The following is a 27567-nucleotide window of genomic DNA, read 5'->3' as shown; positions in this document are numbered from 1 at the left end:
AGCTGGTTATCCGTCCAGTGGAGGGAGAGTGGAGAGCATTGTGCAGGAAAGGCTTTCGTGGGTGACATCTTTGAGGGCGGTGTGTTATTTTCATCCACCTCCCATTGGTCAGAACTGAGTCATAGGGCCAACCCTCACTGCAAGAGGGTCTGGGAAAGGTCTCGCTCTGTGTTAAGACAGACAGGAAATAGATGTTAGCCAGCGACTTTTAGCCTGAGCGGGTTACACTGGACCCTGAGTACGGTGGTGAGTCATCCTCTACCTTTGCACGGGGGTGTGGTCTACAGTGCTGCAGGCTCCAGAAAGAGTGATTTTTGTGCATTATGCTCACTGCCGAATCCCAGCATATAATAGGCCTTACATATTTGATGGAATAATGAAATGATGGATGGATGCTGGAAAGGAGTCATGGGCAGGTGGAACCTGCCAGGATGAATTGGAAGAGAGTCGAGGCAGGGAAGCCCACCTCCAAAGCTCAACCAAGCTAGTGTGGGTACAGTAGGAATGAGTACTTTTATAGAAACAGTAATGTTTACTTCTGCTACTTTAACTTGTTTCACTTACAGTGGAGCCACAGCTTATAGTTTGATGGGAGTCCCTGCGGAGTTGAAATCCTAGAAGCAGGTTGCGAGCCCAGAAGGCCGGGGGCTTTCTTTGCAGCCATTCATTGGAATGCGGCCTGGGGACTGGGGCTGTGCCCCAGCGGTGCAGCCCAAACAAAATAAAACTTGACCAAACCATCAGACCCAGGTTGAGTTCAAGTTACTTCAACAGCCTCTAGGGAAACACAAACTGCAGTTGTATTAGGTATGCAAAATTCGCTCTTTGACCTTATTGTAAGGAAAATTACTGGAGTCTACATAATCTTTTGCCAGCTTTCCAAAGTGTGGGCAAGTTCAGTCCAATGCAATTATGCAACATTTAAAATTGTTTTAGTTTTAAAACATGCATGAAAAATAGTTGCTGATCCAACAAGAGCAGAGAATATCGACAGATAGAATGTGTTCTCTGTGCGCCTAAGAGAAGCTGATGCAGAGGTAACCTTGTGTGGCCCAAAGGCTTCCGGATTTGAGGGCCGCGTTGGCAGGTAGATTTCTTTGAAATGAAAGCGAAGGGCAGCCCATGTCCTCCCTCCAGATCTGGCTCCCTCGGTTTCTGTGTGTGCTGGGGCAGACCTCCGAGTCTGGCCTCAATGTGACTCTGTGTCTCTGGAGTCTGGCAAGGGGCTGGACTTCAGGATTGTGCGGAGGTGAGTGAGGAACCGCACGGGGACCGGCCAGGTATTCTTTGGAGCTTTTGAGCGATTCTTGCTGACCTGAAAATAATGTAAAAACAACAAAAGGGCTTTTGTGGTATTTTTCCTGTGTTCTTTATTGGTTTGGGGAAGAATCCAACACTAGAGTGGTTTCAAAATCATAAATATTTAAAAACACAGAATTTACCCTACCCTTTTCTTCCATCCCCGCCAAAAAATAAACCATAATAATAAAAATGGCAAGAACAGGGAGAGAAGGCAGAGACACTGGGAGACGGCAGTGTGCTTGCATGGGATGCATGTGACTTCCTGGCTGACATCTGGTGTTGGGGTCGAAGGTGTGGGGACAGCTGGGGGGGGGGATCTATTCCTTGGCAAGCCCAGGGCTCTCTGAGGTGAGTTCCTCCTTTCCTGGGGCCTCTTGAAGTAGAAATCACCAGCCCAAGACAAGGGATACCTGAGAATCTCTTAAGTCGGTTTCTACCTCCAATCCCAGAAAAGCCAATCCATTGGAAATATTCACAAATTTGATAGCAATTCAGTTTGTACAGGATAGTTTCCACATTAGGCTTGCAAAGGTGTTGGCTGTAAATGGACTGGAAAGCAGTTTTTTTTTTTTAAATTCCTGTCTTCACTTTCTGAAGATTCAGTTACAAGTTGCTGAGGCGTGAAAAGCAGGTATCTCTGAGGGTAGAGGAGGGAGTGGTGTCAGCACACTGTGTCTGTGCCCTCTGGGAGGAAGGAATGGGTGTCCAAGGTAATAGGTGCTGGAGGGACCACAATGGGGGGCAAGGGCACTATTTGCAGGCTCCAGACTTCTCCCCGGGCACACGGAGGCTCTGCCAGTCTTTTCTGTATCAGTCGCCATGTACCTTCTACTTAGTGAGTGGAAATTGACTAGGTCAGCTTGGTAAACTCAGTGAAATTGTTCTTCTGAACACTGGCTGTCCCTGTACCCATTTTGAGCAGATGGGTGGCTCCCTGCAATCCCAACCTCACCAAGCCACCCCAGCAGCACCTCTGAGGTGTGGCAGACAGGGGGGTCTTCCTGGTGGAACATGTGTGTGGGACCTACGGAGAGATGGGGACACGAAAGAGGAGCAAAGTCTCAGCAAAATCTGAAGGGCTCCTTGGCTTGCGTGAGGGTTGGGCGGGGAGGCCAGCTCGGCCTGGTTTTCCTGACACGTTCCCAGCTGGAGCCCTGAAAGCTTCAAGTCTCAGACACACTGAGACAGTTGGCTCGCCTTCAGAAGGACAGACATGAGGTGGTGGCTGGTGTGAGAGGAGATGCTGTCAGCGTCTCCTGAAGGGCAGGCAGTCTTTTTACTGGGACAGTTTGTATGGAAGACAGAAGGAGGCTTGGGAGAAATCTCACGGGTCTCAGCAGTCACCCCAGGGCCTCAGTGTAAGGGAAGGCCCAGTTTGGTTCAGACACCTTGATCATCCCATCCCCATGCACTTGACTTGGCCAAATGTACTTATTTACGTCTCTCTCTTTTCTTCAGGGAGGCAGGACACAGTGCGTGCGAGAAGTCTGTCCCATTCTCTCCTGTCCTCAGCACCTTAGCCACGTCCCCCCAGGACAGTGCTGCCCCAAGTGCGTGGGTGAGTGCCAGTTTAAAGGTCAAAGAACAATGTCATATATCCTCGGAGTTTTCTGCTGAATGTGTTCTTCCACCCACTTGTCTTGGGGTCCCCTGGTTGTCCTGTGTTCATGAAAACCGCAGGAGCATGAGGTAGGTGCAGGTTTGTCTCCATTCTGAGGCCTCTGCAGAGGCTGCTCCTCTCTGTCTTTCCTCATGTCTGTGAACTTGGTCCACCAGACAGCCCGGGGTGATAAATATCCTCTTGTGCGAGGACAGTGTCGAAGATGCTATCTTTAATCAAGTATGCGATGATAAGTTGGAACAGATTTTAAAGGCATGTGAAGTAAACACACAGAGGAATATGGACCAGTGTTACTTTTAGAGGCAAAAGCATAACATGCCAAAAACAAGAGATTTGGAAGGGAACAATGGATAATAGCCAAAAAAGGAAGTACTAGCTCTTTCTTATTGCATATTTACTAGATACTAAGTACCATGTGAAATATTTTATGTGCTGCTTCTCATTTAATCTTAAAAAGCTGTGATATTGAGTTGGCCAAAAAGTTTGTTTTTTTTCCATCAGATGGCTCTAGTGGTGCTTGGTTGTCTTTAACTTCATTCAGAACAATTTTGTTAGATTCTATTGTGATAGCTGTCATAGCAACGTGCATTTTTTAAAAAACTTTTCAAAATAGGTGAATTTTTGTGTAGCCATTTTCATATTTGTGATGGAATAAAATATAACATTTTGGGGCATATTATGCTTTATTACTTCAATAAAGGAAAAAATGCAACTGAAATGCAATGAAAGATGAGTACCGTGTATGGAGAAGGTGCTGTGACTGATCCGATGTGTCAAAGGTGGTTTGTGAAGTTTCGTGCCGGAGATTTCTCATGGACAAAGCTCCACACTGAGGTAGACCAATTGAAGTTGATAGTGATCAAATTGAGACTTTAATTGAGAACAATCAATGTTCTATCACATGGGAGATAGACAACATACTCAAAATATCCAAATCGACAAAGTTATTGGTGAAAATGAAAAATGTGTCTTTCATCTTACAGAAAAAAAACTAAACGAGCTTTTTGGCCAACCCTGTGTATAGGTACTAAATATATTATATAATTCCGTTGTGTGATACAGGCGCAGTTATTAGTTTTATTGTCCTGTGAGGGGAGCAGACTTCTGGAAGGCGGTGCAGCCTGGGTGACGGGTTGGTACCGGAGCACAGACCTCTGTGACTCCTCAGCCCAATGCTTCCACCCGCTGCAGCCCAGCCCCCAGTGACAAGGAAGGCAGTGTGCACGCCACCAACTACAGGGAGACAGTCTGTGAACGGGAGTCTCTGGAGCAGGAGATTTTTTGACTTTAGTTTACAAATCTGTATATCAGTTTCTTCCATGTGATCTTTAGCCTCTTGAGTTAGAGGAAGTCAGACTATTTAACATTCAAATAAAAGTAGCCTGACCCACTGTATGAATACAATCGAGTGCCCAGCAACCCCCTGGAATCTCCAGGGATCCTTGAGGGGGCCCATATTTTTCCAAGTCACCTCTGGCTTCCTGCTATTTCTTTGTTCCCTTCTTTCCCTTGTCCCTTCTCTTCATGCTCCTGTTCCTCCTCCACATCCTCCTCCTCTTCCTCTTCCTTCTTAATTTTTGTCTTTTCAGAGTTACTTTTATCCAGTTTTTTCACATCTTATCGTGCTATTGAGGCTTGTGTAGTGGATTTTCCTGAAGGTTTACAGTCATCGAGGGTGATTACTTCACAGAGAAGCACAGAGAACGTGTAAAATGAAATACTAAGCTTTCTTTGTTTCTAAAAGGCCTCAGCCATTTTTGCCTTTAGGAGCATTTTACCATTCGTCTCTTTTATTTGGGTGTCAGTCACCAGTTACTATCTCCACCCTTTTCTCGAATCCTCTGTCCTTTCTTTCATAGTCTGTCCTCCCCAATTCCAACTCATCCTGCCGATTGATTTTGCTCATTCCCAGCTGATCACAGCCACACCCTGAAGTCTGTCTTTCTACAACCAAACTGGCAAGTGAAGGCATTTCGTAACTAAGGCAGTTTCTCCTCTCTGGGGGATTCTACTGCCAACTCCTTATCTCGCTAAGTTTGTTTGGTTATCAAAAACACACTTTTCCCCCTTTTCTTCTTACCAAAAAAGGTGAAACAGATCTGGGTCATGCCGGGGGGGCCAGTGGCTGAGTATTTTGGTGCTCTTTTTATTCTTTTAAACCCACTAATTTCTCCATGCTGTGGAGAATTTGTCACACCCACAGGTCTGTTTGATTTCATTAAACAGAATATTTAAGCATAAAAATTGTTTATGCTTAAATAAACAGTTTAAACAGTTCGCTTTCCTGCTACCCACTCACGCACAGATATATACGTTTTAAGTAAATATGAAATTAGAAGAAGAGCAAAGGAGACTTGTGTAGACATGCCTGACTAACGATATTCCCACTGATGTGTGTGCCCCTTGGATTGCCGACTTGTGCTTGCGCCCCTGGAATAGAGCTGGTCGGTTCCTCGTGGTCGGAATCATCGCGCTGTGGGTCATGGGGGTGGCAGTGTTTTGTCTGAGCAGGAAAGTCATCACCACAGAGGAGGTGGCGTCGGGGGCCTGGCCTCGAAGATAAGCGGGATTGATTCATGCTTTTCAGCCAGTGCCATGCATACGCTGAGTCAGCTCAGAAGTTTGTCCTTTGAGCTGTGGCTGTTGTATTGGATGCAGATTTTTCTGTCCCTTTGTGGTCATAAGACAGACTACAAAAGGAACAGAGAGGCTTAGGGAACCCAGAAATCATTATTCTCCCACACGAGACCTGTTTTCAGCGGGGCTGAGCCCAGTGGAAATGGTTCTCGTCAGGCTGTGCATGGAACAGTGCACACTTTCTTGACTGTTTTATCTTACTTTGGGCTGTGATGACTTTGGGATTAAGGTAAGATTTTATGTTCCTTGCAAGTAAAAAGAACCCCCCCCCCCACAAACAACAATAAAGGTATAAAAAACACAAGGATACTATCTAGATGCTGAAATCTTAGACTCATTTAGACTTTGGGCAGGGTGGGCACTGATTTGCTGTTAAATTTTTCCTCCACCGACAATTCATTCACACGGCACGTCTCTGTCTTTTACAACATTCCCTCCCTCTCCTTTCTCCTTTCCAGTGAGGAGCCTGGGCAGAGTTCTCTGTACATGGAGCTCCCAGGGCCCCTTTCCTAGTGGTCTCACCCAGGGTCCTATTTGACTTGTACCACCACTGATAATGACAGTGCATATCACTGGCCACTTTTCGTGGTGTTTCATGAGTGCCAGGCTCTGTGCTAAGGCAAATTTTACATTTTACTGGGAGTAATTTAAGGCATTGGTTACATTTGTTTGGGGGGTAGAGGAGAAACTTGTTGAAGAGCCTTTTTGTTCAGTGATCTAATGATGCATCCACCCATGCATGCAACAATATTGAGCAAAAGTAACAGGCAGGGGCTATTTATTTTAAGAAGGGAAAAAGTTCCCCAGAACCTGTTTTTTGACTGGTGGAGGAAAAAAAGGTTAACTATATATCTTGTTTTTTGCCAAAAAAGATTTAAGTCCACTTTACAAAACAGACGAAGCATATGTAGATAAATTATAGGGAAAAAGCAAAGCAAGCTGATCTGACAGAGATGCAGTGCCTGTGTAAGGTTGGACACATGCCTCTGTGTGCCCTTCAAGTTAGCTTCACCCTTTACGCCAGTGGACTCATAACTTCTTCGGCCGCGAGGCTCTATCATTAGTCCTTTTTGCTCATCTTTGCCTTCATGGGATATCTTGACTCCCCTTGCCTCCTTCCTTCCAATACTCACTTCCTGGATAATTTTCCTCTTTGTAGCTCAGGCATCACATCCTTTGAGAGGCCTTCTCTGTTTTCCCTGTGCCCACAGTTCCCAGATTGGCTTCTTTCCAGAACTTACCATATATTTGCACTGATCATGCTTTGTGTGTTGGTCACCCCATGTGCACTCCATGAGGGCAGGTCTGTGGCTCTCCCCTCTTGGTTCACTGTGTGGATAGAAAGGGTCTGACAGAGGGCACACCACTGGGTATTGGTGGTGGGGTACGAGATGGACAGCAATTTGCACATTTCACCTAAAATGTTATTTGGACTGCTTGAGAGTGTCATTGTTATGTTACAGAATTTCATGCTTACGATTTTGTAATAAAAGTTTTGGTATAGATTTTCAGCTCATAAAAAGGGGGCTTTATCTGTGCCGGTCCCTATGCAATATCTGTTGAACTTAGAGTGTGCAATCAAACTCTTTTTAACAAAAACTCTCTAAGCTAATGACTCGTGAGGGTATCCACTGGGAACAGCTGACCCAAGGCTCTATTTCTGTGCCTCAGATTGTCCTGGTCCTGTGAGAATGTTTAACTGCCCTATGTTGCCATTGCTGGTGACACAGTGGGACCACCTTGGCTTCTGTCTTGCTTACCCTCTGCATTGCTTCCCTCTAGGTCAGAGGAAAGTGTTTGATCTCCCGTTTGGAAGCTGCCTCTTTCGCAGTGACGTTTACGACAACGGATCCTCATTTCTCTACGATAACTGCACTGCGTGCACCTGCAGGGTATGGGGCTTTGGGGGGCTGCAGTCCAATAACAAGAGCATTTGGGGCTTTAGTGTTAACATTGTAGCCTCACTTGAGATCAAGACCAACTTCAGTCGTAGGACCCAGATTACAACGCACTGCCATCTTCCCAGGAAGAACACGTGGGTGCCTGGTGGTGTGAACTAAGCTAGGAGGGGCTGGCTGTCTGAGGCACCAGCTAAACTCAGACAAACACACATGGCAGTGCTCTCTGGATCTAATTATCGGCAATGAATTCTCTGACACGCCTGGCAATAAAAACAGCTTTAATCACAGCCAGGGGGAAAGAAAGGCACGGATTTACAGTGCATCACAAGATAAACCTGGTAGTTTGGGAAGAGAGTATGTTTTGTCCACCGTATCATTGGTTACTTGAGGCATTGCTCACTTTTCTCAAAAGGCAACCAGAAGCCTAATGACTGGTAAAGAGAAAATTCTACCACTCTCAAGTTTTAAAGGGACATGCAGCACATGTTTCTAGACTGTGCTTATGAGGTGATTTATTTTTGGAACCAAGAGGAGAATCATGTATATGGAGGACTTTAAGATCATTCATTAGTGGGTTAACTCAAACATCTGTGTGGCCTGAGTGGAGAGTAATACATTTCGGTGCTGATGGTGGTTGTTTTGTTTGTAATAGCTAATGAACAAGAGAGGGAAAGAGAGGAGGTTTGCTCCGTGCCAGCTCTGAGTCAGTAGCCGCCATTGGAGTTCAGAGGGTCCTGATTATTTGAGGCGTGCTGAGTTAGGCAGCCTGCACTCCTTTGCGGGTGTGGCCGTGGAAGGGCTGCCCCTGTGCGTAGCCTGGCACTGAACCCTGAGCCATTCCTGAGCCCAAGGACGCTTTCCTGCGGCTCCCTCCTCTCTTCATGGTTTGTATTTTCCTATGCTAAACTTATCGCCACTTCTTCTGTTGGCCTTGGCCTCCATCCTCAGGACTTCTCTTCCTCTCCAGGAATTTCACAAGTTATAGCTTCCTCTTGGGGATACTGAGCTTTCCATAAAACCCATATCATTCCTAGTTCTTTTGATTGCAGGGAAGCCAGGCCTCCCAGGGATGGGAATTCATTCTGCTCATAGTGCTTTGGGTCCCATGGATTCCATGAGAGATGATTAGGAAACATGTCCCAGGACTCAAAAGGAGTGTAATCAACACCATTCCTCCCGGAGGTTGTTTTATGTTGTTTTATCAGAGTGCGAGTCCATTGAGGAGCTAAAGGCTTGGAGAATCAGGCTGCAATCATTTTGGAGAGCAGCATTTTCTCTCTGCTGAGAGCTTCCCTCTCCAGCATCCTCATTCAGTGAGGATGCGTAGTAGTTCTAGAAGCTGTGTAGTGGTTCTGGGAACACAGTGTGCCTTTCGATTTAATGATTTCTCTCCCTGCATGTCCTCATCTTCTGTAAATCTGATTAGCAAACTCCTCTTCCTCCATAGCAGCCTGTCTCAGATGTTCCCTCCTGTATGGAGGCTTTGCAGCCCCCTAGATAGGTCATTATTTCCTCTGCTCTGCTCCCTCCACACCTTGACTAGTTCTGTTTATTACCTCATTACACTGTCATTATTTGTTCACGTGGTTCTCTCTTTTCTTACTCTCCGGGCTTGTTGAAGACAGACGCTCATCCATCTGTGTTCTCATGACTTAACCCAGGGCCAGACAGCTGATCTAATAATGGGAGCTGTGTGTGTTCAATGGAAATCAGGAAATCTGCTGTGAACTGTGCATTATGTGAAAGCCAGCGAGCACAAATCAGAACATGCAATTTGACAAAGGATTTTTTTCCAGTTTATGAGTTGACTTATAATAACTTCTACAAGCCAGGCAGTGTTCCAGGTACTTAAAATATGTGATTAAATTGCACCAGAAATATGAGAAGTCAGTATGATTATTTCCATTTTGAAGGTGAGGACCTGGAGGCTCAGAGAGATAGATTTGCACGAGATTAACACCCCCGATATGTATACCTGGTCTTGTTCAGCTCTCAGTCCTGTCCACTGTATGATGTGGGCTGGACCTTAAATACAAAGGATAACAAAGGACATTTTCTGAAGGATCACCTCAGTGTCCTATTAATCTTAGATGATTAATCAGTGGGACGATAGTAGATGGTACCTGAAATGCCTCTTAAAGCCATATCTTCAGCATAAAATCTACAGAAGTCACATGGGTTGTTTGATACAACCTACCTGTGCGAAGGCTCAGAAGTGAGTCCCCGCTCAAAGCTTACCAATAGGGTCTGCGTCTAGGAGAGGGGTTCTGCCGCATATCTCAGCCCTGTTCTCACATGAACGCAGTACTTTGGAGGGGATTGCTGGTCTGCCCTGGGGCACTTCTGCTCTCCGCCTTCCACCAAATTTCACCCATGTTTCAGTCTTATAGTCCTCCCAGCTGTCGGCCTGCTCCAGTGAAGTTGCACCTTGTTGGCTGGGGAGCCAGGGAAGTTCACTTTGCTGAAGCTACTCTGAACTTTGCTTCCATGGGCTGCTGGATGAATCAGGAGACACAGTTTACTTGGCTGTTTTGTTTGTGGAATACTCTTTAGATACCTACCTCTTTAGATATCAATTCAGACCCCTTTAAGTTGTAGATATAAACTTGTCGTCCTCAGAGGTTAAGTGGCCTGGTTAGGGACACATGGTTTATGGGAGAGCCCTAGAGCCTGGGTCTAGTTTGGCAACTGCTCATCCTGTTCCTTTGTGAACACAGAACACACTGAGGGATTTCATCCTGAGGGGGAACATTGACTCTTCATGTCTAATCTTGGATCAGAGATATCCTGCCTCTATGCCGAGCTCCTAGAAGGTGGTACAAAGTCAAGGAAAAGACCCAGAGAGCACTGTTAGTGAAGAAAAGGGGGAAGGGGCAGGAAACTGGTTGTCCCATGATGAGCAGGGCCTTCTTGCCACACACCAGCTGAAGCAGCTTCTTTAGTTTCATGAGCATTAAATTGCAAATCCTTGGAAGGTAGGAAGTATGTATCACATTTTGCATGATCCAGATATTTAATCAACAAATAAAACTTTGAAGTGGACAAAAGCTTTCTTGCAATAAATTAAAATATGGTATCCTTAGAATATGTTTGAAGGCAGTTACTGTGGGTTGGTAAGGCGAGGCCAGGGAGGATGTTTGGTAGCGGTGGGAACCATCGTTAATCTCCAGTTTGCCTTTGGGTCCCCAGGACTCCACCGTAGTGTGCAAGAAGAAGTGCTCCCGCCCTGGTGGTTGCGACAAGGGCATGGAGGCCTGTTGTGAGGAGTGCCTCCTACGTGTGCCCCCAGAGGACGTCAAAGTGTGCAAGTTTGGCAACAGGATTTTCCGGGTATGTCATGAGCCAAGCTCACGGAAATTCAGTGCTAGTCCGAATTGTAAAATGCTCCCCCCAGAATTCAGATTGGCGTCATCCATACTTTGTGTTAGTGTGTGTATGTTAAACTATAGATGCACTTATTTATAATATTACATATACAAATATATTTAGAATCAAGTGCATAGGGACAGAGAAGCAACTGCTTTGAAAATGTTTTCCTTTCAAAAATTTTCTTTTGAAATATGCTTTATTTTTGCTTTATGAAATATTTCAAATTTGTAAAGCATCATTGCCTTTTCCGAATGTGGCCGACCTCTGCTGAGCGTTGACCCGAAATTGCTCCTGGCTGGTGCAGTGACGGGTGCTCGTGTACCGGGAATGGCTCAGGTCTAGAGCCGGGTGCTTTTAGGACTTTTCTACACCACTGCTTTGCAAAGGGAGATTTTCTCATTCAGAAGATGTTCCAGGGAGGGTGTCTGTCCATAGCGTAAGTGGCCAGCCCAGCCGCTGAGCAAAGGGGAGAGAGCATGCCCCGCTGAGCCAGCGGGGCTGTCTGCTGACCACTCCCATCTCAGCTGTGTTTTACCCTGTTTTCCATCTGCCTGAGGGGGAAGCTGCCCAGGGACCATTTAAACATCAGGATGAATATCACTAACTTTGTCCAAAGTGTTTCCCGTCCAGTCTCTCTGTCCCAGGGGTGGAGAGAGTCTCTGTACCTAAAGGTACCTTTCCACCACCCGGTGGGGAGGCTCCTCGGGCTGCCTTGGCCAGACTCCCTGCTACCCTACAGAGCGGTAGGGAGAGTCTTGGTTCTTCGCATCGGTGAGGAGACATGGTGTGTCGTGCCTGAGGGAAGGGTGTGTGTGTGTGTGTGTGTGTGTGTGTGTGTGTGTGTGTGACATTCACACCAGGCCTTCAGAGCCTCTCCTGCCCTCTTTCCATGGGGTCACCCCTGTCCACAGCACCCAGGTGCAGTGACTCGCCCTCACGGCGGTGCTGTGCATGCAAAGTTGCTTAGTGTGAGGGTCCTTTAAATGGCTGCAGCCAAAACTCATTGACAGAGGCCCATCCTTGAAATTCTGAGTCCTAGAAAGATGCACTGGGAGACTCTGGCCCTTTAAGACAATTTCAGGTAGGTCTTCTCCCAGGGAATAAAAGTCCCTGGGGATTAGACAGTCCATAAAATGGCTGTAAAAAACGAGGAGGAGGAGGGAGAGGAGCGGTCTACACGACAGACCCGAGCTCGTTTCTCTGTTTCTAACAAACTTGCCGCCAGCCCAGGAAGGACCACCCGAGGATTTTCAGGCCCAGTGCTGTTGCCTGTCATCTCTTTTCCCGAAAGCGGGGATGTCCACCCCTGACTGTCATCCAGGGTTCGGGGCTGCATTTGCAGACTATAAAGCCTGTGAACCAAAGAAATTCTTCAAATAGCTCTTCCAGGGCTGAAAAACATGTCCCAAAGTGCTTCCCAGCTTTTTGGGAGGTGAGTGTGTGACAGAAAGGGACATGGGTCAGCCTCTGTTCTTGGCATGTTTGTGCCCTGTGTGGTCCAGAACCACGTCACCTCTGGGAATAAATTAACTGCCTTTAGACAGCTCAATTAATGGCTGGTGCGGGGCACAGCTCGAATATTTCTGTCCTGCCCAGCGGGAAACATGAGACCTTTGTTATTACAGCATGTGTGAAAACGCCTGTTTGTCTCCCCATACAGAAGGAACGAGATGCAAAGAGGACTTAGCTGCCCAAGAATTTCTTTTATAGCCCGGAGGGGAACACACACATGCAGATCTAATCTTAATGTTAAATCGGTCAGGTGCAGGTAGATGCCTCAGAGAACCTTAGTCTGATAATGGCATCTCTCGCCCAGGGTAAGAGATGCTTCCCTTGGCAGAGGAAACCTAGCCTGTTGGGTTAGCTGCCCTCGGCCTCCAGCTGACAGCAGAATCCTGTGCTCTCTCCCCAGGATGGAGAGATGTGGTCCTCTGTGAACTGCACCATCTGTGCTTGTGTGAAAGGCAGGACAGAGTGTCGCAAGAAGCAGTGCGCTCCCATCAGCAGCTGCCCACAGGTACGTGAGAGTGCAGGCTGGCGTGCCTTTACCTGGGCATCCTGGGAAACATCCTGTGCATGGCATGGTCCCCTGGTCACCAAATCCAGATCCCCTGGAGCTTGCACGTTCCCCAGTAGCCACATGCCCCTTGCAAAGCTCGCTCCTGTTCTTCTGCAGTTTCCACCCAGATTCTAGTCTTGTGTGAAAATAGCTCCCACCTTGCCCTTGTCTCCACTCTCCTATTTCCTAGTGACTTTGCCCCATTCTTTGCTTGAATATCTCCCAATCCTGTTGAGTCTGCTCCCTTGTTTCTTTGGCTGGATTTTCTGTTGAACCTCAGCAGCTTCCTTTGTGTTTCCCTTCTCTCTCTCTCTCTCTTCTCAGATCAGAGTTTTATGGCCATAGCTATTCAAAGTCATAAGTAGTTGTTTCTCAGGAAATTTCTCAAGGGTTTTCTCCTGCCTAGCAGCACTCTAACCCCCTTCTGAAGTTCTTCCTTTCAAACCCTGGCCTCCATGGCAGTCCCGAATAGAACTCGGGTCCTTGTGGGAAGACTTCTTTCCAGAAGCCCACAGTCCTGTGCTGAATAAAATAGCCATTAACCTCCCAGGCTAGCCTCCATGAACTTGCCTCAGTGACTTGAAACCTCTCAAAGCTTTATGCATTTTGGGAAAATGTCAAACCTATTCAATACCGTCCAGTGAATGAAAAAAAAAATACCCACGGATTCAGGGCATGTCCGCCCTTCCCTGTTATCGACAGCCTTTAATTTTGCTCACATCTGTTATTACTGTAAACAAAACAGCGCTGTGTTGGCTTGGCTGCCCAACGAGGCTCAGGAAACAACAGCTGCTGCTATTGCACAACTGAATAAAGGGGGGAGAAAAAAGTGAAAAAAATGCCCCAAATCCCTAATTAGTCTTGCTTTAGAAAGTCTCAGATGTAAAACTGAAAACCTCCTATAAAAGAAGACGAAGGGAAAAAAAGCGGGTATAGTACAGAGACTTGAAGCCTTGAACGTGGTCTGCTTATAAATATTCATTGGGAAAATCAGATCAATCTTCTCTGCCCGGCCTGTGGGAGCCCCCCTGCTAACGGCCTCTTGCAGCACATGTTAGCAATAATGGGCTTCCTTATGCCACAAGACAAGAACTGGGCGCTGTGCCCACCTGGTGGCTCAGGCACCGAGCTCCGCAGGCCGGGGAGGAGAGTCCAGCTGCACATGAGCTCCACCGTGGATGGCAGGGTTGATGGTTTTCATCGTCTTCTTGCTGCAGGGAGGTCAGGGCTCTGGATGTCACCAGCTGTGTCTGGCTGGCACTTCTCCTTTATGAACCATGTTTGGGCCAGGGGCGTCATGCCTCCAGTCGCAGGCCTTCCCCCCAGCTCACCACCTCCCCACCCACCCTGTCTCATCCAAGCTCGTCCGTGCCTGGCTCCTGCCTCAAGGGCCATCTTTCTGTGTCTAAGCATCTTCCCAAATGTCCCTCTAGTTCCTACTCTCCCCGCTCCATGGCCATGGCTACTCACTGACTGCCCTGCCCATGCACTGCCTGGAGAGATTTAAAAAATCCGGAGAGTCCTCCTGCATTCCCTGCTCTGTCCGTCCCGGGCCTATACGTCTCTTTTCCAGAAGCACGTGTGCCTTGCTGAAGAAGGATTTTCTGGTTGGATTCCGTGTCCGCCCTCCCTGGCAACTCCCCAGAGACAACAGAGCCCGTTTGTGAGGAGGGCTAGGTGGATTCTACTGGGGACAGGGCTGTTCTGACATTGTCATTTCCTCATCGCCAGTGTGCACCAAGACTTCCTCTGTAGTCACAGGGCTAACCCCACTGCATGCTGAGACCGCCCTCTGAAGTGGTGTTGTTACCACACCCTTCTTACAGATGAGGTCACAACCTGTCTAGAGTTCCACAGCTATTTAGGTGGAATCCAGGGGCTTGACTCCATAGCTTGTGCTTGATTTACTCCCCACCTACTCCAGCATTATTACCAGCTCCACTTTCGTTTTCTGAGGAAGCTGATGGCAGTTCCTGCCAGTGTGCGCACGCGGGGGATCATGTTGCCGCGTACTGTTGGGGCCTTGGGTGTAGACAGCTCTGTTCCATTCAGACAGAGCACCTGCCCCCTCCCCCGGGGCCACCATGCCATCGGCCTGAGCCTAAGACACTTGGTTTTGTCCTCAACTGCTTTCAGTCCAGGAAGCCAAAGGAGACCTGTGTGCTGAATAGAGATGAGAGGTCTAGGCCGTGAAAGTGTGTGGTGATGCCCCAATCACCACAACTGTGGGGTGACTGGATGGGGCCAAGTTGGAAGTCTTATGCCATGTCAGCATAGCCTTCATTTGGGTCTCTAGTTGATGGGAAAATGAATCAGACGTGGTTCTGGTCTCTCAGTTATTAACCAGCATTTTTTGAGTCAGTGTAATTTTTTTGAAGTACCTAAATCTATTTTTGATGTAGCCGACCAGTAGTTGAATGAGTGAATGAACCTTATATTATCTGTGTGGCCTTGACATAGGCCTTGGGCCTCTTCTCTTGTTTCCTAGAAACAAGTACGGGGGCACCTACATTAGAGGGTCGTTGTGAAATTTAAGCGGGACAAAGTATCAAGAATGCACAGCATTCTTTCTAATGTACAGCAGATACCCAATGAATACATAGTTCTCTTAGTGATAAAGGAGGAAAGAGGATAAAAATCTGGAGTGGAAATCACCTGGCCTTTAGGGTTACACAACATTAGGTTTCATGTTGGGCTCTACCACCACTCTGTCCCATGACTTCAGTTTCTGCACCTGTAAAAGGGACATGTTTAGCTCATAAGGTTCTTGGGCATCTTAATAGTAATTATTACTATGATATATAATGTTAATTAAACCTTAAGTGTTTTAAGTGTTAAATTATGAAATCCTTACAAATAGCCTGATGCTGAGTAACTTAGGGAAAACATCTAGAAGGGTCTTCGTTACATTGAGAAGTGCCCTGTAAATGTTAATGTTTCCCCAGTTCTTCGCTGTGAGTCCCGTCGAGTCAGGGGTGAGACAGTGCCATGCCATCTTCTGATACAGGAATATGCTTCCTCCTTTAAATGTTGTGCATGGAAAACAAATTGGAAGAAATGCATTTTAGGAGATGTATTTCCAAAAAGGTAATGGAAAATTACTCTGCATTTCAAAACTCTCAGCTTCGTTGGCTTTGACTGCGTAGCAATTTCTGAAAGAAGAAATCCAACCGAACCGGATCTGCAGCCCAGAGACTGTCCATACCCGTTGGCCTGCGCTTGGGTTAAGGTTCACTGTTCGGGCCCCTCCGAGAAGCAGAACAGAGTGGGGGCCCGACAGGGACCAGCAGGCTGACAGGCAGTTCCTGCTTTTCTGTGTGCACTCTGGGCCCATAGAGGCTGAGATCTGAGCATCAGTGAAAAGGTTGAATTGAGGCTGTCTCCATCTTCCCTCCAAGTGAGAAAACACACACCAGCGAGTCCTTGGGATGCTTCCTGGCAGATAAAAACAGGAAAGCTTTCCAAATGGCTTCACCTGTCCTGAGAAGCTGATACTCGAAACTTCACATTCACCATCATCATCCCCATCTGGGCACTGAGTTCCAGAACAGCTTGGACCAATTTCATTGGTTTATCTGCGATTAGATTTAAAAAAGAGTTTTGACCCCCAGTGGATCCTATTTCTTAACATTAAAAACTCTTCTTTGTTTTTCTCTTGATTAGGGTAAAATTCTCAACAGAAAAGGATGCTGTCCTATTTGCACTGAAAGTAAGTTTATTCCTTTGCAAATGTGCTGTGAATGTTTATTTTGACTTTATAGTGCGGTAAGAAGAATGGTGGTGTAAGTTTTCTGCATGCGTTGTTCCTATGGGTAAAAGATGGGATCCTCCCAGCTCCCTACAAACACTGTAAGTCAGTTATAATCCTCTGCAGAAGCACAACTGAGACGAATGTAGACGTTACCATCAGAACTTGTGGCTGTGAGAAATGGAGATGATAAGGGGTGTGATGTGGTTTAAGAAGGACTACATAACTGTGTGTGCATTTTAACTTCCGCTCACATTTGCCGTACCAGAGGCTAAGATAATGGTATCCAGTGAAACCACACAGTACACATAAGCTAGGAGGGATTTTCCTTCTATCATTATAAAGCCCGACAGCTGCATTTACTTCCTCCCCCCCAAGCTTCACCGTTTCACCTGGGCACATCCAGTGTCACTATTGGCAAAGATAGAACTCGAGGTCCTCTGTCGGGCAGTGGTCTGGCCCTCCTGCCGTTTTGACCTGAGTTCTAGAGTGGCCTGTCCTGGGAGCCATCTGAGGCCACCCCACTCATCACACAGGCCAGGCACGTGCACAGGCCCCACATGTCCCCAGGTGCAGACAGCTGCCTGGATCTAGTGGCAGATTCAGTGGCTTCCTCAGATTCTTGTGGTGCTGAGATAGGTTTTGGAAGCACTTCCTTGAAGGAGGAGAACTAGTGATGTCCCTGTCATTCGCATATGTGGAAAGCAGAACTAACAAAGCCATCGAATCTATTAGAAAGTGTTTTAGGAGCCAGTCAGGCTGAGAGAAATGGGCTTTTTGGGGTGGCTGCCAAGCAGTGTTCAGGTGGGAACTGCTGCGGTCATTCCACTTGTCTAAAGTATTTTGGACAATAGATACAGAAATTTTACATATGTATGCCTGTGACATATATGTTGTCACACATGTCATATATTACATTATTATATATAATATATATACATATGTCACAAAGTCTTGAGATAGAGAGCTATTAAATCATTTCTTTTACACTATACACTGGATAAAAGTACTAATTGAATCAGTGAGAATTAAATCATAGATTTAATAAAGAACTATTTCTTTAAAGTTAATGTAGTTCATAAAATAACTACAAGGAGGCCAAGAAAATATGACTCAGTGGAGCCCAGGGACTAAGGTGGGGAGATTTGCCTCAGATTAACACAGCAGCAGATTCTGAAATACACGGATAAGCCATCATACTTAATCACCCTCCCAGCCTCTCTCCATGAGGAAATTGCGTTTACAGATGGGTTGGAGGCCGCCTCCAGCCCACATCCTCTCTGGATGAGCAGGGTCAAGTCTAAATGGATGCTTTTCCTCTGTACCCGTGTTGGTGGAGTTGTTTGCCTTTCCCTAGAAAGCACTGTGTCTCCTAGTTGAAGCAGACGCAGACTTCAAAGGAACCCTTCTGATTTTCTAGTGGACCTTTCAGCTTGCGTGAGCACAGATAGGTTACATATGCCCGTTGCTCCACACGAAACACATGGCCGCATTCACAAAAACACATGGCTGGTCCCGTTCAGAAAAACAGCCTGCATCCTGTATTCTCTGACTTTATCTTCCATGAGTCAAGATGGTGATTATAGTGAGAGTGGAGAGAAAAGCTGCATTTCATTATTGGTTTATCCATGGTGGGTTAGCCTTTCCATATCTAGAATGCTGGTGGTTTATCAGGAAAAAAAAAAGGAGAGAAATAGAAGGGTGGGCATGACAAAATCAAAGCAAGCTGTCATTCAACCAATCACATTAAATATTATGTGGAACATGTGAAGGAGCCCATGACCTCTGTCACTGATAGAGGTAATTGGCAAGAGCGGAAGCCCCCCCAGCAGGAGGGATACCTGGGAGATCATGAACCTGGCGCACCTGCATCCAGCAGGCCAGCGTAGGAGGAGCCCAGCATGTGGTTCCCGGTCCAGTTCTACATGAGATCATCACACGCTGTTTCCGCATTTCCCTCCGTGTTCGCTCCATCTCTTTACTCTCCCTCACTGTCCAGCAGCTCTTCCACTGGGACTGAAGCATGTCCTTTGGGCAGAGTTTACCTGTTCGCACTGAGTTAAGAGATGGGATGACTTCCCATTTTTTTTACGCAATGCCCAGACCTTCATAACACACCCAGGTAGACTTGTTCTGTTGTGCTTTAGCTGTGTCCAGAAGGTCTCCTTTTGAAATTCACCTGTCATTATAACCAGGGTCCTAGTGAAACATTTAGGCTTGTTTTTGTCCCCTTCTGTCAGTTCTGAAAGCTTTCCTGATACATGGTTTCTAGAGCAGACAAATGGAGGCTGAACTAAAAACTAAGGCTACTGTTCTCTAAAACCAGAAAAATTACTGATTTCCATTTTATCCAAACAAAATCACACACACACACACACACACACACACACACACACCCATTATTTACTGTAGGATTTCCAACCTCAGTATCACTGATGGTCTGGCCAGATAAGTAATTATTTGTTGTGGGCCTGGCCTGTGCATTGTATGATGTTCAGCAGCATCTCTGCTCTCTCCCAAGTAGATGCAGCAACACTCCTGTCCCTAAGGTCATGACAATCAACAATGTCTCTAGACGTGGCCCATGTCCCCTATGTAGCAAAGGCTCCCCTGGTTGAGAACCACTGATACTCCAAATGGGGGCAACAGCAAAGGTGAATACAGACACACACACATGCAGTACTAGTGACAGTAACTCCCTCTCGGCACACTGTGACTGGATGAAGTGAGAGCGTAAGGCATGGGCGCCCGAAGATGGGAGTGGAATGTGAAAGACCAGGAGCCTCTGGCGTTCATTGAATGTGCTTCTGTAGGTTCATTGCCTAGCCTTACAAAAAAGTATAAGGGCATAATTATGTCTCGACTAATTGAAACTCACCATCTTTGCTTTAGTTGCTAGGAAGCTAGAAGTTAACATGCAGCCCACTGCTAATGGCATGCAGTTCTGAGTGATAAGCTCGGTCCTGGCTTCATCTTCTGTGTCTGCCCGTCTGTGTGGTGAACCGCTTAGCATGTAACCCTGCGAACTCCTTGTAGTTCTTTGCAACACTTTCTTTTCTTTTTTTTTTTTTAAAGATTTTATTTATTTATCTTTAGAGGGGAAGGAGAGAAGGAGAGAAACATCAATGTGTGGTTGCCTCTAGTGCATCCCCTGCAGGGAACTGTCCTGCAGGGAACCTGCCTGCAACCCAGGCATGTGCCCTGACTGGGAATCGAACCGCATTCCTCTGGTTCACAGGCCCGTGCTCAATCCACTGAGCTATACCAGCCAGGGCCCTTGTAGTTCTTTGGAAGAGGGCAGCAATAAGTACTTAGACCCATCCATCCATCCTTTCATTCATACATGAAATGGACTGATTACACAGTGTCGATATGCTAAGTCTTACTTTGATGGTTTGTGCTAGTTCAGTGTGTGTCACCCTGTTCCAGCAGTGGTGGCATGGCACTGTCTGCTCCTAAAACCCCACAGAGTGCCAGCCTTGTTGTCGGGGTTAGTCATTCTTGGAGTGCTTGGGGCTGTCAGGCCTCTGAAAGGGATAGCAAAGAGGAAATGAATTCTAGCTGCAGAACATGTAGGCTTCTCCTAGCAAGAGTCAGAGAAAATGGTTAATTGATAGTTCTAAAGGTAGGAAGCAGTAATCGAGGTACTAACTACTTGGTCTGAAAGCACAATGATGATTCTATCAAAACTGAGAGGAAAAAAAAAGAATCCTCTTAAAATTAGGCCTGAGGGAATATGGAAAGCATTTCTGTCTTCTACTAACGTAGGTCATTCTCTCTTTCTCCTTTTCAGACAGAAAAGAATTAAATTTGGTTTGGGTGGGTTACTTAAATAAAATATCAGAAATGAGCTAAACGAACTTTATAAAGCTTTTGTGCAAGTGCCACTTCATGCCAAAGTGTGAGCTGTCACCCAAAGTGAGTCCCACTGTGCCTGAGTGGAGTGTCCCTGGGCGGAGTGTCCCAGGACTGAGAAGTGGGTGCCAGACCGGCCCTGGCACATAGCACTCAGTTTGTGTGAGGTGTGCAGCAGGCAGTGGGATGTTGACCTGCCCCTCCCACAGAGACCTGAGTCAGGTCCGTGCTGTGCTGGCAGAATGTCTGCTTTCAGACGTGGAGATAATACTCAGCAGCAAACTTTTCACTGATAAGAGAGGGATGTGTGTGTGTATAGAGAAGAGAGGAAACAAGAGTAAAGAGAATGAGAGAGAATCTGAGAGAATCTCATAACCGTCTCCAACACCAGACACAGCCAAAGGCAGCACAGCCGTAGATGCCTGGACCCAGACCCCAGCTCTCATAGATTCACTAAGCTGTGCCTGTAGCCATATTTGTCCCAACCATTAGAATCCCAGCCCGAAGAAAAGTTCACCATTGCATAACACAGGGCCGGTAGGACTCTACTGAGCACAGATGTGCATTTAATTGAAACAACCCCAACTACATGTTCCGCAAGTAACAGGAAATATCATATTCCAGCAAGTCAGGGTGCAAGGAGGCTCACAGTTGCCAGGTGACCTCTTTAAACCCCCCAAGGGTTAGTTTCCAGCTGTGTGCTGACTGGTGAGCCTGCTGCGGGGAGCTCTCCCCCTGCCCCGACCTGCTTCATGCACCCACCATGGAGGCTGTGGAAGTGCCCTGGCTGGGTTGGGCACGTCTTACTTATAAGTCTCTGGGCAGGCCTGCAGATACCTCCAGTTAAAGAGCAGCCGAAGGAGGGGAGGATACAGCAACCATTTAATGAACACAGCGGAGCCCCTTTATGAGAAATTTTCCTGACAGAGATTCTGCACATTACTAACGCTGAGTCTGAGCAAGGTTTCTGGCCTCAGAAACTACAAGCAGCTCCAGGTCCCTTAACACCAAGAGTCCTTTTTTAACTGGGGAAAGCAAGGAAATTTGAAACCATAGCCCAAGATGCTTGTAGAATAAGAGTTTGTGGTGTTTGTTGCCTGTAGCCCTGCCAAGGGTGTGGGAAGCTCAGCGGCCACCGAAGTTTCTGCGTGAGCATCTGGATTTGGGTGGTCACTGCTCCCGAGGCCCAGCCAGCAGACAGGGGTGGCGAGTGAGACCCAACTGTCCCCCCACATGGTGGCTAGGAAAGCCCGCCCTGGCAGGAGCCTTGGAGGGAGGGCACAGAAATCAGTTTGTTTTGTTTTGTACACTGTTCTGTCCTAAGGGACATTATTACTTTAAGTTTTCTGGCTGTGACTTGGTGTACAATTGAAAGAAGAGCCTGAAGTTATTAAGGCTTGTCTTTTATTCACCACCTACAGGTGATAGTACCCCATCAGTTCTGACTGTTTAGTTAACAGTCGCCATCATCATCATCATCATCATATAACAACAACGACAATAATCATACCAGCTAAGCAGGAGCTAGCATTTCCTTAGCCTCTACTCTGAGTCGAAACGCTGATTTGGACTCTCCCATGTGACCTTACTGACTTCTCTCTGCCACCTTATGGTCAAGGAGGCCGAGTGGTTAGGAGGGATGCCCGAGGTAGGCCGTAGAGCCTGCATTCGCACAAGGAGGTCAGGCCTCAGCTGGAATTTCACCCCCCCCCCCCCGGCTTCTGGGTCATTTTGTTCCGGGTGATAACCAGTTGCAGTTCGGAAGGACAGAGCAGGGCTGCAGAGCTTTACCACCGGTGAGGACTGGAGACTGGAGAAGGGTGGTAGGAGAAGTTCCCAGTTTAGTAGCGGTTTTCCCACTGCACCTGGGAGAAGTGTAGACTAAAGTGCCAGGCTTTCATCTGCCTGGTGACCCCGCCACCTGCCTGTCCTCATGCAGAACAGCTCAGCACTCACCAACGCATCCAACTGGCTTCGTGTTCCATGTCCACTCACTTCTCCTGGTATTTTTTTTTCCTCCTGGCAACTCAGGGTTGAGGCGTTTCCACTGATAAGTGATGGTCTCCCCAAATTTGTTTACTCACAACATTAAAATGTATATAATTTTAAACTGAAATTAATTGTGTCTAATTTCCACCAAGAGTGAGTAAAAGCAAATTCACTCTGTCACTCAAGTGCATCAGCATTTTAGCATCATGGGATTGTGCCTTAAATGAATGTGCCTTAACTGGGAAGTCAGCCCTCCCGCTTCTGTTTTTTGAATCCTCACCCAAGAACACATCCACTGATTCCAGAGAGAAAGGAAGGGGGAGGGGAGCTGAAATAAATGTACTGAGGTGCCAGTAGAGAGAGAGAGGGAGAGAGAGACAGAAAGAGGAACTTTGATTGGTTGCCTCCCATACGTGCCCCAACTGGGGATCAAGCCAGCACCCTAAGCATGTGCCCCAATCAGGAATCGAACCCACGACCTTTTGGTGTGTGGGACGATGCTCCAACCAATGGAGCCACTGGGCCAGGGCAACCCTCCCTCTTTTTAGGTGAGGAAGTGGAAGTTCACATGCAGTGTAGTATCAGCTGGAAGTACTGGGGTGGGAACATGCTTTTCTTCCCCGTTTCTTTTTTAATCCTCCTAGTCCAGTATTTATTCTGTCCTATCACGTGGTTTCCCTCCACCTTTGCTTGGGAAAGTTATTTTTAATACTCATGTACCATTATTAAATCATTCAGTTAAAAGTGACTTTCTTGCCAGACTTTGAAAAACACACTTTGTCCGTTGAGCTCTAAATCCATTACCAGACGCCTGGTGCAGCATAGCCACGGCCACCCTCTTGAATTTCAGGGAAGATGCTGCAGCCCAGTTTTGACGGTGGGAACTCGTGGCTAAAACCCCTGAACAGGGCACCCCTGAAACTCAGCTAAGGGAGAACACAGAGGCTGCGAACCCTGAACCCTGACACAGAGACGTGTGCTTCGTGGGAAGTGCTGTGTGATGAATTGCAAAATCACTGCACGCCCAGCTGGGGCAGATCTATTTCTCTTTGAGGGTCACATCTCCTGTGAGCAAAAGATGAGCAATTGCTACTTCTGCTGGCACTAAATTGCTACCAGCAGAGATTTACGGAGTGGAAACCTGTGTCAGGCAGCATGACGAACGCTCTCCGTGCGTCCTGTCATTTAATCCACGCACACAGGGATCCGTGAAGTGGCAGCTGCTGTTACCCCCACTTTACAGACTGGAGATGTGAGGGTCCGAGCAATCGAATGGGGCAGGACCCTTGTCCAGGAGACTCCTGAGTCCAGACTTTCAAGTGCTGTTTCACATTCTCTGTGGACCACATTTTCATTCATGCTGGAGGTTTGCCTTCCAGTGCATATCAGGTTTGCCGTTGCTTTTCTGTCCCCGTCACTAAGGACTTCTCTTTGAAAGCAGGTATATGTGCTCACCTTTTAAAACCTTATCTATGTTTATGAGGTCACTTAGCCTGTTCCGACACTTGGGTTACAACATGTGAGCTCTAACCTCCCCTGGGAGCTTGGAGAAGTGACGGATGAGCCGCACTCCATAGTTCCTTCAGTGTGAAGTTCATGTTCATGGATATGACCTCTTCTCTGTACCACAGGCCCCAGCCACTGCTCCATGCCTTCGCTGTGCCTTTTCATTCTCTCCTCAGTTCACCTACCTCCGGCTTTGATTTTGCGCCTTTTCATCCTATAAGCCCACAGCCCTGCCTGCCTCCAGGGCACCCCTTCTGTGGCCACTCTCTCATTCTGGTTTCAGATCGACCCAAACTCCAAGGCCCCTAACACAGGACTTCCTGAGAAGATGCTAATATGGCAGATGTTAGCTTCCAGTTTGGGAGGAGACCACATTCTTCTTTCAGGTGCTGCATTTGAATTTCATTAACCATGGCTCGCTTTGATTCTCCAAATTCTCTGTGTTGGGCGCTGGATGGAGGGTTTCACGGCTGTTTCCAGCCCGTGTCTAGTGACTGAATTCTGGCGGCACCCCCACTCTCCCAGCTGCGCAGGTGGTGAACCTTAATGCTCCTTCTCATACTTTAGGCATTTCTCTCTCCTGTTGCTCATCAGTCATCAAGTCTGGTGGATTGTCTCTTGGTCTTGTTTTTCTAATAAATAATTTTCTTCCAGCAGCCAGACCCTCATCCCACTGCCTGCAACTCATTTCTGTCTTTCCTCCTCCAGCCTTTCTTTTCTGCCCACGGCTGTCAGAACCCCAACTTGGCTTTCACAAGAACCTCCGCTGGCTGGCTGCTTCCTGCCCTGGTTTCTCGCACGGCTCCCCTAAGTTTGTTTTATAAAATGCTGGTGCTGAGGGATAGTCATGAGTAATGTTTTCAAAACAAGAGTCTGTGATTGAATACATTCGGGATATGCCGGGTCAAGTGAACTTGAATACTTTTCCTCGCTGCAGAATTCGCAGAGCCCGTTATTGCCAGCCAGTGTGCCGGGTAATCTTTCAGTGGGGTGATGGAGGATAGAGAACCCCTCGAACTAATGTGAGCTACAGAGATTTTGTTTATTTCTACTTAGTTTGGCAGAGCCACAGGCAGGATTGATGTCTCGTAGGAAACGCGTTAAGAAATGTTGGTTCTTTGGAGTATGTTTAAAGTTCTCAGGCTGGCGATCGGTCTCAGGCCAATTTATTTAGACAGCTTGGGTTCTCCCATGTCTCCAAGCAACTACCCACTCCCGTCAGATTGGTCTCGATCTTCTCGTGCCAGTGTGATCTTTCCTGTGTCTGTGACTTTATTAACATTCTTCAGGGGTCCAGAAGGCTTACCCCAGTCTAGCCCCAAGTCTGCGTTTTATAAATGAATGCAACATTTCACCTGATGTGTGCTCTCTCATATGCTGCAGCCTTGTCCAGCCCTGTTTTAGCCAGCAGTGGGTTGCTGTTTGCTGGATTTGCATTGAATTTGTCATAATAAAACCAACAATGACTACCCTCTGAGCATCTGTTATGTTCTAAGCACCCCTGGAATGTTACCTTTGTCGTTATAACCACCCTTCAGGGTTTCTGTCCTTAGACCCATGCTCCTGGTGAACAAGCTGAGGTTTGTAGGTAGTTTGTCCGTGGTTTTGTATTCATTAAATGGCAAGGCTGGGATTCAAACCAGGGCTCTTTTCAAAGCAGGGAGTGTTTCCAAAGCTCCAAGGTGGTTTTCAAGCTAGAAGCCAGGTCAGCTTGGAGATGTGAAACTCATCTCTTCAGCTCAGATGCACAACTTTCTTGCTTGATAAATGGCGGTTTCTAGTTTAAAGAGAGCAAACATTTTAAGGTCAGAGCTTGAATGATGAGAGTGGCAAAAATGCATCTTCTGCAACAAGTGTGTATTAACACTTGGTGAGTTCCCAGAATTCTGGAGGGTGCCCAGGAGGACACAGGTAAAAAGCTGACGCAAACCCTGAGCTTAGGAACCTCTACTGGGGCTGGGAGGTGAAACATAAATACATTACATAAGAAAGCCATAGCCCTGGCTGGGTGGCTCAGTCAGTTGCAACACCGTCCCATACACAGAAATGTTGCAGGTTTGATTCCCCAGGTGGGGCATGTACAGGAGCCAACTGATCTCTCTTTTTTTTCCCTCTCTCTCTCTTTCTCTCTCAATTTAATAAACATATCTTTGAGTGAGGCTTTGCATGAAAGAAAACCATAGAATTTAGTTTATAATGAACTTCTAGATAGACATTCTTTAACTGAAATTCATGGGCTCCTAGGAGGTGACTGATGAGTCTTGGAACAGAGTATCCATGAACCTCTACATTTGAGTGGATTCACTTGTGCATTTGCAGAGAGGAGTGTCTACATGTTTCTTCAGATCCCCGAAGAGCTCTGATCTCGGCTAGTTAATGACAACTGCACAGGCTGCCGTGGTGTGGGGCACAAGTGGAAGCTTTGGGTCACGGTGGGAAAGGCACTGGCCTCAGCACTGCAGAGACTGGGCTGGACTCTGTCATTACTGCTATTGGCTGAGTGACCATGGGCAACAGAGTGACGTCTCCAAACTCATGGCTCAGAAGTCAGGGTACTAATGTGAAGTGTGTGGAGAAGCAGTGAGGGTTAAAGGAGATAGTGAAAAGTGGGGAGCATTCGGCATGGTGCCTGCATAAACTAGTCGCATTAGACTGGTTGTGTTGCTTTTTGCTGAATGTATTAGTTTCTTATTGCTGCTATAACACATTGCTGCAAACTTAGTGGCTTAAAACAATACACATTTATTATCTTACAAAAGTCCTGGAGGTCCAAAGTCTGAAATGGATCTGAATGGGCCAAAAGCAAGGTGTGGGCAGGCCCACCCTTCTGGAATCTTTAGGGCAGAATTTGCTTCCTTGCTTGTCTGGCTTCTAGAGGCCACCCATGGGTCCTGAATCAAGGCCTCCTTCCATCTGCAAAGCCAGCAGCAGTGGGCTGAGCCCCTCCCATGCTGCCTCACTGTGCCCCTCACTCTACTGCCTTTCCCTTGCATGTGTAGTGACCCTTGCGAATCAGTTAGTTTGGCCTGGATGACCCAGGATCACTCCCCTTCTCCAGGTCAGCTGGTCAACTCCCTGGATTCCAGTTGGAGCCTTAACACCTTGTTCTGAGGGCAACAGTTAATTATTAAATTAATTAATTTGATTAAGCAAATTTCTGTTGATTATCTGTCATATGCCAGTCATTCTATTTATCTATTTTAGTAATAAGTTCAGTGGGGGCAGTTTATGTTTTTCCACCAAAATATATTCTTTAATTAATTACCTCATTCATTCCACTAATATTTTATTGATACCTAGTACGTATTGTACCCGGCATTGCTATAATGCAAAGATAATATTATAATAATAATATAATATAAATTATAATTTCATATATACACACAGGCATATATCTTTGATATACAGGGCAGTGCACTAGGCACTGAGAAGTATAAATCAAATTTACATATACAGACTTTAAGGCCTGTTTTATACAAGCAGTTTATGGCATTACAACTATAAGCTAGGGTAGAAATTGATTATCATAACCATGCTATGGGTTTGGTAACCATATTTTTAACCCGTGAACTGAAAAATG

General features: G+C 46.8%; 1 protein-coding gene across 3 annotated transcripts in view; it reads left to right on the top strand.

Annotated features, from left to right (window-relative positions):
• BMPER (BMP binding endothelial regulator) overlaps positions 1-27567 on the top strand; it is a 232772-nt gene that overhangs the window by 112292 nt on the left and 92913 nt on the right. For all 3 annotated transcript variants that reach the window (XR_008390935.1, XM_053661716.1, XM_053661710.1), the window contains exons 7-11: positions 2761-2860; positions 7343-7452; positions 10651-10791; positions 12743-12847; positions 16553-16598. Coding sequence is in view for 2 of the 3 variants with exons in the window: in XM_053661716.1 (XP_053517691.1) it covers positions 2761-2860; positions 7343-7452; positions 10651-10791; positions 12743-12847; positions 16553-16598 (502 nt within the window). In the remaining variant the exon portion in view is untranslated. The remainder of the gene's footprint in view (positions 1-2760; positions 2861-7342; positions 7453-10650; positions 10792-12742; positions 12848-16552; positions 16599-27567) is intronic.

Source organism: Artibeus jamaicensis, unplaced genomic scaffold, assembly GCF_021234435.1.
Source record: "Artibeus jamaicensis isolate MK-2021 breed Jamaican fruit bat unplaced genomic scaffold, CSHL_Jam_final contig_1016, whole genome shotgun sequence".
Taxonomy (NCBI): Eukaryota; Metazoa; Chordata; class Mammalia; order Chiroptera; family Phyllostomidae; genus Artibeus; species Artibeus jamaicensis.
This window is presented reverse-complemented; position numbering and strand designations above follow the sequence as displayed.